We start from the raw sequence: 11,939 nt of genomic DNA, 5'->3' as shown, positions 1-11,939 counted from the left end.
GAGTAGCTGGGATTACAGGCACGCACCACCATGCCCAGCTAATTTTTTGTATTTTTAGTAGAGACAGGGTTTCACCATGTTGACCAGGATGGTCTTGATGTCTTGACCTCGTGATCCACCCGCCTCGGCCTCCCAAAGTGCTGGGATTACAGGCTTGAGCCACCATGCCCGGCCCAATAATGCACTTCTAAATAGAGTTGTCTCTCAGTATATGTGGGGAACTAGTTTCAGGACCCCCACATGTACCAAAATCCATACACATACTCAAGTCCCACAGTCAGCCCCATAGAACCTTATTATTATTATTATTATTATTATTTTGAGATGGAGTTTCACTCTTGTTGCCCAGGCTGGAGTGCAATGGCATGATCTCGGCTCACTGCAACCTCTGTCTTCCAGGTTCAAGCAGTTATCCTGCCTCAGCCTCCCAACTAGCTGGGATTATAGGCATGCATCACCACGCCTGGCTAATTTTTTGTATTTTTGGTAGAGATGGGATTTCACCATGTTGGCCAGGCTGGTTTCAAACTCCTGAGGTGATCCACCCACCTTGGTCTCCCAAAGTGCTGGGATTACAGGCGTGAGCCACCGCGCCTGGCCAGCCCTGCAGAACCTTATGCAACAAATTAATTGGCCCTCTGTAAACATTGGTAGGTTTTGCTTGTTTTTAAGTATGAGGGGAATTTCTTACCTCAGCATGTTTAAATATTCTCCATTTCTTTTGAATAGCTTATAGTATCCCTTTGCCTTTACAATTTATGGATGTCCAGGAGTCTTTCTTCTGAAACTATGATTTCCCTTCCTATGTTGAATTTTTTTAAAAGCCTCTTTTATTTCAGAGAATTTTAAACTATTTTCTGTGATTGTGATAATTAGTTTAAGTGTAGCAAAATCCTTTTCATTATTATTGAACCATAGTAGCTATGCTTCTTTAATGAAGAGAAATACGTATTTCTTTATTTCTTTTATAGATAGAAACTGGTTGAGTAATTTATGAACATACCATTTTGTTGATGTTTTGAGTATATGAATGTGTATTATAAGAACAGTCCTTATAACATATATTTTGCTCCTTTTTTCCTACTCTTTAGAATAAGGATATTCAGCCTATAAAATTTCTAATCAAACACCAACAAGAAGTGAAGATTTATTTTCCCATCATTCTTACACCCAAATTTCTGGCATTTCCTTATCATCCTATGGGAATGTTATATCATTATAAAGTACAGGTATGGTGTCCTAGAAGGCTTCACAAAGAGATAAGCTGGTTTCTCTGATAGATTAATTTATTGAAAATTTATTAATGTCAGGTTTATTTCCTCCCAATCCTAAGAGTATAACTTGGGTTTTGGTGACAATCAAAATTATACTCTTGAATAATGTCATCTATAACAAGACTTGGTTACAGTGCTTTCTGTCTCTCTTCCCAATATCTTTTCCTGGTGAATTTTATAAAATTCTGTTGTGTCTTTTTTTGATATTTTGTGAAACTACGATTACTTTGCCTCTCTTTAGTATTTCTCTTGCCCATTAAGCTGCTTTACTATAGTGTCACAGTTCCCTTTTTTTTTCCCCCCTGAGATGGAGTTTTGCTCTTGTTGCCCAGGCTGGAGTGTAATGGTACAATCCCGGCTCACTGCAACCTCCAACACCCAGGTTCAAACGATTCTCCTGCTTCAGCCTCCAGAGCAGCTGGGATTACAGGCACGAGCCACCATGCCCAGCTAATTTTTGTATTTTTAGTAGAGATGGGGTTTCAACATGTTGGCCAGGCTGGTCTCGAACTCCTGACCTCAGGTAATATGCCCGCCTCAGCCTCCTAAAGTGCTGGGATTACAGGCGTAAGCCACCGCACCCAGCCTAGTGTCAGAGTTTCTAATGTGGCCAAAAATAATTTATTAAATTATGTTATTATTTTGTAAACTTTATTTCACCAGTCAAGTTTTACATTTTCACTTAAATTTCGTTTTCTTCCTATTGTAATTAAATGTAATGTACATTTTCACAGGTAGAGGGTGGCAGTGGCAACTTTACCTGGACTTCTTCTAATGAAACAGTGGTCATGGTAACCATGAAAGGAGTGGTGACTGCAGGTCAGGTCAGGGGGAACAGTACTGTTTTGGCCCGAGATGTACAAAATCCCTTTCGATATGGAGAAATTAAGGTAAACAGCTCTCCAAAGGTTCTTATTACCGCTACAACACTACTGTCTAAATTTAAGTACATTAATACATTTTTAAAAATACCTAGTCCAACTTGACTATTTAAAAATATTACTCACATTCAGTCTAGAAATACTTTTTTTTTTGAAAGGAAATCTTGGTCTTGTGGCCCAGGCTGGAGTGCAATGGCACAATCTCGGCTGACTACAACCTCCACCTCCCATGTTCAAGAGATTCTCCTGCCTCAGCCTCCTGAGTAGATGGGATTACAGACACCTGCCATCACACCCGGCTAATCTTTGTAGTTTTAGTAGAGACAGGGTTTTGTCATGTTGGCCAGGCTGCTCTCAAACTCCTGACCTCGTGATCCGCCGGCCTCAGCCTCCCAAAGTGCTGGGATTATAGGCATGAGCCACTATACCTGGCCAGAAATACATATTTTAAAAATATTTCTGTAACTAGATTGACTCTTGCTTCACTTAATAGTCACTTATTTAACATCTATGTTTGTTTCCTCATAGGATGATGTTAGTATCTACCTCAAAGGTTATTATTAGAATGTTTTTAACTGGAAAATTTTGGAAATAAGACGATGAAATGCATTCTGTATTTGTTATACTAATTGTAAAAACACATGCAAAACTGAAAACAGTAATAGGTAACATTTTGAGCACTTTTGCAGTGCTGTATGTGTTCAGAGAAACTTCCCTTGTAATGAACTGTAGAAATGGTAACTGAAAGTGTAGTCTTTGTTATCAGGATTAAATGAGTTAGGGTTTACCCCAGTGCTTAGCATATATTTACTATTTAATTAATGTTGGCCAGGTGTGGTGGCTCACGCCTGTAATCCCAGGACTTTGGGAGGCCAAGGTGGGTGGATCACAACGTCAAGAGATGGAGACCATCCTGGCGAACACAGTGAAACCCCAACTCTACTAAAAATATGAAAATTAGCTGGCCATGGTGGCACACACCTGTAGTTCCAGCTACTCGGGAGACTGAGGCAGGAGAATCACTTGATCCGGAGAGGAGGAGGTTGCAGTGAGCTGAGATTGTGCCACTGCACTCCAGCCTGGGTGACAGAGCGAGACTCCATCTCGAAAGAATGAATGAATAAAAAATAAATGAAATATTTAATTAATGTTAACTTTTTTGTTATATACATATGATTTTTAAATGGCCTTTATAGTAACTTTATCTCTAGTGTCAAATTTTGGTTTGTCAATCTGTTTCTAAAAGATTGAAAATTTTTTAGTATATTGTACAATAATTTTTCTATTTTTTTCCTTTTTTTTTTTCAATTTTGAGACTGAGTTTTGCTCTGTTGCCCAGGCTGGAGAGCAACGGCATGATCATAGCTCACTGTAGGCTCACACTCCGATAGTCAAGCAGTCCTCCCACCTTGGCCTCTCAAGTAGCCAGGACTACAGACACATACCACCCACATACTTAATTTACTATTTTTATAGAGACAGGGCCTTACTATGTTGCCCAGGCTGGTCTCAAACTCCTGGCCTCAAGTGATCCTCCTGCCTTGGCCTTCCAAAGTGCAAGGATTACAGCTGTGAGCCACTGTACTCAGCTCCATTTTTTAAAATTTTAAAATTTTTAGATGAAGTCTCTCTCTGTCACCCAGGCTGGAGTGCAGTGACATGATCTCAGTTCACTGCAACATCCGTCTTTCAGGTTCAAGCAATTCTACTTCAGCCTCCTGAGTAGCTGGGACTATAGGTACATGCCACTGTTCCTGGCTTATTTTTTGTATTTTTAGTAGAGATGGGATTTCACCATTTTGGCCAGGCTGATCTCAAACTCCTGACTTCAAGTGACCCACCCACCTCGGCCTTCCAAAGTGGTGGGATTATAGGCGTGAGCCACCACATCCAGCCCCCAGCCCCTTTTATAATATATGTTGCTGTTCTCTATAGGATTTAACAGTTTGCCATCACTCAGTGAACATTTATTATCTTGTAGGTATTATAGGACATCCAGAGATACGTAACACATGATACCTATCTTAAAGAATTTAAAGTCTAACTAGGAAGTTATATTGACGTGCAAGGTTATATAGCATTTTAAGAGAATGATATGTGAGATATTTTAAAGCCCTGTATGATTGAGAACTACTTGAATTGTACAGTAAGTGCTATGAGTTTGTAAAAGAAAAATCCTTGTGTATGGGACTGTTGGAGATTATTACAAAAGAGGTGGGAACTTGAACAAGACTTTTGGAGGGTGGAATAAAAGTAAGGGCCAAGGGTTAAATTCAGAGTGTTGCCTTATTTGATAAATAAACTTTTATCAGGGCCAGGCGCAGTGGCTCACTCCTGTAATCCTAGCACTTTGGGAGGCCGAGGTGGGTGGATCACCTGAGGTCAGGAGTTCACAACCAGCCTGGCCATCATGGTGAAACCCCATCTTTTAAAAAAAATAAAATAAAAAATTAACTTTTATCAGAACACAGCTACTCCCATTCATTTACATACTGTCCGTGGCTGCTTTCAAGCCACAGCTGCTGAGTTAATAGTTACCATGGAGACCATGTAGCCTGAATAAGTCTAAAATGTTTACTATCTAGCTCTTTATGGAAAGTTTTGCCAGCCCTTGCTGTAGACAATGGGGAACGAATACAGGCTTTTAACAGGTCAATGGTATGGCAAGGTCTCTGTTCTGAAAGATATCTAATTATTTTTATAATCAGGCAATAACAGCCATAATAATAATAAAAAAAAGTTTCTGGTGTTATAGACCAGTAGATTAGAATGGATTGAAGGGAGAAAGTGAAGGCAAAGACTTAAGTTAAGATTGAACTAGTGAAATGATATTGAGAATAGAAGGATACAGACAAAATGAGAATCTTTTTTAATAGGTAAACTCAATCAGATTTGATGCCTGCTTGAGCAAAGAAGAATGAAACATTTAAAGCCACAGAGATCATGTGGAGGTTTCTTACTTCGGCAGCGGGGTGGATAGAAAATACAAGAGGCTGGGAGTGGTGGCTCATACCTGTAATCCCAACACCTTTGGGATGCCAAGGCGGGAAGATGGCTTGAGGCCAGGAGTTCAAGACCAGCATGGACCACAAAGGAAGACCCCATCTCTTAAAAAAAAAAATTAGCCAGGCAAATGGCTCGTGTGTGTAGTCCTAGCTACTGAGGCAGGAGGATAGCCTGAGGCCAGAGTTGAGGTTACAGTGAACTCTGATCACAACTCTGCACTCTAGCCTGGGCAAGAGTAAGACCCTGTCTTTTAAAAAAAGAAAATAAAATAAAAAACAAAGGAAAAGATAATGAATTTAGTTTTGGGCACACTCAACGTAATTCACCTATGGAGCATTCAAGTGAATGTTTTTAGTTGGAAATAGGGATCTGAAGTTCAATTAAAGATTAGGGCGGGAGAGTTAGCATATAGTTAGTCATTGAAGCTTTGGGACTGGATAAGATTTCCCAGGAAGAACATATAGAATCAGAGAGAAGATGGATCCTGTGTAGTGTAAATGTCACTTTAAGAAACATAGGCAGAGGAAGAGGAACTAGCAAAAGAAACACAGAAAGTGGCAAAAATGACAAAATAAAAGATATTTTATTTATTAATTTTTGAGATGGGGTCTCTGTTGCCCAGTCTCAGTGCTGTGGCATGTTTGCAGCTTATTCCAGCCTTGACCTCCCTGACTCAAGTGATCTTCCTACCTCAGTCTTCCGCGTAGCTGGGACTACAGGCATGTACCACCACACCCAGCTAATTTTTTAGTTTTGTTTTTGTAGAGATGGGGTTTCGTTATGTTGCCCAGGTTGGTCTCAAATTCCTGGACTCAAGAGATCCTCCTGCCTCCCGGCCTCACAAAGTCCTGGGATTATAGGCATGAGCCACCACACCTGGCCAAAAGATACTTTAAAAAGATATCAAAAGAGAGGAAGTGCTCTAAGTCAAAGGCAAACTTTTTCTGTAAAGAACGAAATAGTAAATACATTAGTCTTTACAGGCCACTTACAGTCACTAACTCATATTCTTCTTTGTGGTTGTTATAGTTGTTTTTATTTTACAACCTTTTTAAAATGTGAAAACTGATCTTAGCTCATTGTACAAAAACAGGTTGTATACAGACTGTAGTTTGCTAGACCCCTCCTATATGGAGTTAGATGCTAAAAGAGATTAGTGAATTTAAAAATGTAGAGTGACATGTTTAGCACCGTGTGTGTGTCTATGTGTCTATGTATGTGTGTGTGTGTGTGTGTGTGTATAAAACAGACCTGGAGTTGCCTAAGGAGGGGTGAACTGCAGGAGGGGTGAACTGGCCCAGGTCAGAAATGGAGCAGGTCAAAACTCACATGCTGATCAGTAGTGGGATCTCGCCTGTGAACAGCCACTGCACTCCAGCCTGGGCAACATGAGACCCTGTCTCTTCCAAAATATATAAAAAAAAAAAAAAAAAAAAAGAAAGAAAGAAAAGAAAAGAAAAAAAAAAAAAACAGACCTGGACCACTATATTATGTATAATGTAAATAGCATATATATAATGTGTTTATATATGTTCATGTGTATGCAAACATTTAAGGAATGATCTAAGTCTTTTTCTTAAAATTGTATACATACATACAAAATTGTCTACATTTTTTTTTTAGTTAGAGTTTCTCTCCCATCACCCACACTGGAGTGCAGTATGCTCTCAGCTCACTACAACCTCCACCTCCTTGGCTCAAGCAATCCTCCTGCCTCAGCCTCCTGAGTAGCTGAGACTGCAGGCTTGCACCACCATGCCCAGCTAATTTTTGTATTTTTAGTAGCGACAGGGTTTCAGCATGTTGGCCAGGCTGGCCTTGAACACCTGACCTCAGGTGATCCACCCACCTTGGCCTCCCAAAGCACTGGGATTATAGGCATGAGCCACTGTACCCAGCTTTTTTTTTTTAATCTTCTTTTTTTAAACAGGGTCTCACTCTGTCACTCAGGCTAGACTGCAGTGGTGCAACCTCAGCTCACTGTAATCTCCGCCTCCCGGGTTCAAGTGATCCTCCCACCTGAGCCTTTCAAGTAGCTGGGACTACAGATGTATACCACCATGCTGAGCTAATTTTTTAACTTGTTTTAGAGACAGGGTCTCCCTGTATTTTCCAGGCTGGTCTTGAACTCGTAGGCTCAACAGATTTTCCCACCTTGGCCTCCCAAAGTGCTGTAATTTTTATTCTTTACATGTACATGATAGGTATATATATTTATGAGATACATGAGATATTTTGATATGGCCATACAATGCATAATAGTCACATCAGGGTAAATGGATTATCCATCACATCACCTCAAGAATTTATCCTTTCTTTGTGTTACAGACATTCCAGTTATACTCTTTTCGTTATTTTAGCAATTTTTTTTTTTTGAGACAGAGTTTCACTTTTGTTGCCCAGGCTGGAGTGCAATGGCATGATCTCGGCTCACTGCAGCCTCTGCCTCCTGGGTTCTCTTGCCTCAGCCTCCTAAGTAGCTGGTATTACAGGCATATACCACCACACCCGGCTAATTTTGTGTTTTTAGTAAAGACAGGGTTTCTCCATCTTGGTCAGTCTGGTCTTGAATTCCCGACTTCAGGTGATCCACCCACTTCAGCCTCCCAAAGTGCTGGGATTATATTCATGAGCCACCGTGCCCAGCCTTAGCAATGTTTTTTTTTTTTTTTTTGAGACAAGTTCTTGCTCTGTCACCTAGGCTTGAATGCAGTGGCAGAAATATAGCTCACTGCAGCCTTGGCCTCTAGGACTCAAGCAATCCTCCCACCTCAGCCTTCTAAAGTATTGGGATTATAGGAGTGGGCAACCGTGTCTGGCTGTGAATGATTTTTTTAAAAATGTGTTGTTGAATTCAGTTTGCTAATATTTTGTCTAGAGTTTTTCCATCAATGTTCATCAGGGATATTGACCTGTAGTTTTTTGTTGTTGTTGTTGTTTTTATATCTTTGTCTGGCTTTTGTATCAGGGTAATACTGGCCTCATAGAATAAGTTTGAAAGTATTCTCTATTCCTCTATTTTTCAAAATACTTTGAGTAAGAGTGGAATTAGTTATTTTTTAAATGTTTGGTAAAATTTAGCAGTGAATCCATTGAGTCTTAGGCTTTGCTTTGCTGGGAGACTTTTATTACAGCTTTGGTCTCATTACTTGTTATTAGTCTTTTCAGGTTTTGGATTTCTTCATAGTTCAGTCTTGGTAGGTTGTGTATCTCTAGGAATTTATCCATTTCTTTTAGGTTTTCCAATTTATTGGCATATGGTTGCTCATAGTAGCCAGTAATGATCCTTTGAATTTCTGTGGTATCAGCTGTAATATCTTCTTTTTCATCTCAGTTTTTATTTTTATTTTTTTGAGACTGAGTCTCACTTTATCGCACAGGCTGGAATGCAGTAGAGCAACCTTGGCTCACTTCAACCTCTGCCTCCCAGGTTCAAGCAATTCTTGTGCCTCAGCCTCCCAAGTAGCTGGGATTACAGGCACCAGCCACCACACCCAGCTAATTTTTTGTATTTTCAGGGGAGATGGGGTTTCACTATATTGGCCAGACTGGTCTCGAACTCCTGACCTTGTGATCTGCCCGCGTCGGCCTCCCAAAGTGCTGGGATTACAGGCATCAGCCACCACGCCTGGCTAGTTTTTGTATTTTTAGTAGAGATGGGGCTTCACCATCTTGGCCAGGCTAGTCTCAAACTCCTGACTTCAGATGATCCCGCGGCCTCGGCCTCCCAAAGTGCTGGGATTAAAGGCGTGAGCTACTGCACTTCGTCAGATTTTATTTATTTGGGTCATCTCTCCCTTTCTTTTTAGTCTGGCCAAAGGTTTGTCAATTTTGTTTATCTTTTTTAAAAAATCAACTCTTCATTTTGTTGATCTTTTGTAATTTTTTTTGTTTTAATTTTATTTCTACTCTGATGTTTCTTATTTCTTCTACTTTTTGGGTTTGGTTTTCTCTTGCTTTTATAGTTTTGTTTTGTTTTGTTTTTTTCAGGCAAAGTCTTGCTCTGTTGCCCAGGCTGGAGTGCAGTGGTGCGATCACAGCTCACTGCAGCAACTACCTCTCAGGCCTAAGCGATCTTCCAGCCTCAGCCTCTCGAATAGCTGGGAATACAGGTGAACACTACCGCACCCAGCTAATTTTTGTGTTTTTTTTGTAGAGACAGGATTTCACCATGTGTTCAGGCTGGTCTTGAACTCCTGGGCTCAAGCAATTCACCTGCCTCAGCCTCCCAAAGTGTTGGGATTGCAGACATGAACCACTGTCCAGTCAACTTTCCTAGTTCTTTAAGATACATCATTGAGTTATTTCAAGTTTTTCTACTTTTTTGATGTAGGCACTCATTGCTATAAACTTTCCTCTTAGTACTGCTTTCACTGTATCTCATAAGTGTTGTCATGTTGTGTTTTCATTTTCATTTTTTTCAAGAAATTTAAAATTTTTCTTCTTAATTTCTTCATTGATCTGCTGGTCATTCAGGAGCAAGTTGTTTAATTTTCTTTTTTTTTTTTTGAGATGGAGTTTCGCTCTTGTTACCCAGGCTGGAGTGCAATGGCACGATCTCGGCTCACTGCAACCTCCGCCTCCTGGGTTCAGGCAATTCTCCTGCCTCAGCCTCCTGAGTAGCTGGGATTACAGGCATGTGCCACCATGCCCAGCTAATTTTTTGTAGTTTTAGTAGAGACGGGGTTTCACCATGTTGACCAGGATGGTCTCGATCTCTTGACCTCGTGATCCACCCGCTTCGGCCTCCCAAAGTGCTGGGATTACAGGCTTGAGCCACCGCGCCCGGCCAAGTTGTTTAATTTTCATGTGTTTGTATAGTTTCGAAAATTCTTCTTGTTGCTGATTTCTAGTTTTAGTCCACTATGGTCAGAGAGAATACTTGACATAGTTTCAATTTTTTTTTTTAATTTTTAGACTTGTTTTGTGGCCTAACACGGTCTATTCTTCAATATGGTCAAGAATACTTATTCTTGCTGAGAAGAATGTGTATTCTGCAGCCATTGAATGAAAAGTTCTGTAAATATCTATTAGATCCATTGGGTCTACATTGTAGACTGATGTTTCTTTGTTGATTATCTGTGTGGATGATTTGTTCAGTGCTGAAAGTAGGGTGTTGAAGTCTCCAGCTATTAAGATAGAGGGGTCTATTGCTCTCTTAAGCTCTGATAATATATGCCTTATATATCTGGGTGCTCCAGTATTGGGTATATGTATATTTATAATTGTTATATCCTCTTGCTGAATTGACCCCTTTATTATTACATAATGGCCTTTGTTGTCTCTTTTTATAGTTTGTCCTGAAATCTATTTTGGCTGATATAAGCATAGCTATCCTTGTTCTTTTGTGGTTTCCATTGGCATGGAATCTTTTTCCATCTCTTTATTTTCACTCTATGTGTATCTTTTATTTATTTATTTTTTTTTTGAGAGGGAGTTTCACTCTGTCACCCAGGCAATGACATGATCTTGCCTCACCACAACCTCTGCCTCCTGGATTTAAGCAGTTCTCCTGCCTCAGCCTCCCAAGTAGCTGGGATTACAAGCATGTGCCACCACACCTGGCTAATTTTGTATTTTTAGTAGAGACAGGGTTTTGCTATGTTGACCAGGCTGGTCTTGAACTCCTGACCTTAGGTGAACCATGCGCCTTGGCCTCCCAGAGTGTTGGGATTACAGACGTGAGCCACCATGCCAGGCCTATGTGTGCCTTTATAGGTGGTGTGTTTTTCTTATAGGCAACAGATCATTGTTTTTGGGGGGTTTTTTTGAGACGGAGTTTTGCTTTTGTTGCCCAGGCTGGAGTACAATGGCATTATCTCGGCTCACCACAACCTCTGCCTCCTGGGTTCAAGTGATTCTCCAGCTTCAGCCTCCTGTGGAGCTGGGGTTACAGGCATGCGCTACCACGCCCAGCTAATTTTGTATTTTTAATAGGGATGGGGTTTCTCCATGTTGGTCAGGCTGGTCTGGAACTCCCAACCTCAGTTGATCTACCCACCTTGGCCTCCCAAAGTGCTAGGATTACAGGTGTGAGCTACCGCACCCGGCCTTTTTTTTTTTAATCTATTCGGTCATTCTGTTTTTTGGAGAGTTTAGTCCCTTTACATTCAATGTTATTATTGATAAATAAGGATTTACTCCTGCCATTTTTAATTTGTTTTCTGGTTGTTTTATGGTCTCCTCTTCCTTCTGTCCCTCCTTCCTGTCTTCCTTTTTGTGAAGGTGATTTTCTCCGGTGGTATGTTTTAATTTCTTGCATTTTATTTTTGTCAGATTACCACGAGGCTTACAAATAAGGTCTTATTAACTCATTATTTTAAACTGATGACAGCTTAACACTAATTACATAAACAAACTAACAAATAAGCAAAGAGAAAAGTAATCAAAACTCTAGGCTGGGCACAGTGGCTCATGCCTATAATCCCAGTACTTTGGGAGGCCAAAGTGGGTGGATCACCTAAGGTCAGGAGTTTGAGACCAGCCTGGTCAAAATGGTGAAACCCATCTCTACTAAAAATACTAAAATTAGACAGGCATGGTGATGCACACCTGTGATCCCAGCCACTCTCAAGGCTGAGGTAGGAGAATTGCTTGCTGAGATTACACCATTGCACTCCAGCCTGGGCAACAGAGCAGCACTCCACCTCAAAACAAAAGCTTCTACACTTTAACTTCATCTCTCTGCTTTTTAACTTTGTGTTGTTTCTATTTATATCTTATATCTTATACTGTCTATGTCTTGAATAATTGTTGTAGTTATTACTTTTTTTTTTTT

General features: G+C 40.4%; 1 protein-coding gene across 1 annotated transcript in view; it reads left to right on the top strand.

Annotated features, from left to right (window-relative positions):
- The window catches only part of NUP210L (nucleoporin 210 like), a 152,559-nt gene that overhangs the window by 40,125 nt on the left and 100,495 nt on the right, over nucleotides 1–11,939 (top strand). Inside the window, exons 10-11 of the mRNA XM_037733088.1 lie at nucleotides 1,092–1,229; nucleotides 2,009–2,164. Of these exons, the coding sequence (XP_037589016.1) occupies nucleotides 1,092–1,229; nucleotides 2,009–2,164 (294 nt within the window). The remainder of the gene's footprint in view (nucleotides 1–1,091; nucleotides 1,230–2,008; nucleotides 2,165–11,939) is intronic.

Source organism: Cebus imitator, unplaced genomic scaffold (assembly GCF_001604975.1).
Source record: "Cebus imitator isolate Cc_AM_T3 unplaced genomic scaffold, Cebus_imitator-1.0 Scaffold491, whole genome shotgun sequence".
In the NCBI taxonomy this organism is placed as follows: domain Eukaryota; kingdom Metazoa; phylum Chordata; class Mammalia; order Primates; family Cebidae; genus Cebus; species Cebus imitator.
Note: the sequence above shows the minus strand (reverse complement) of the source record. Positions and strands in the feature narration are given on the sequence as shown.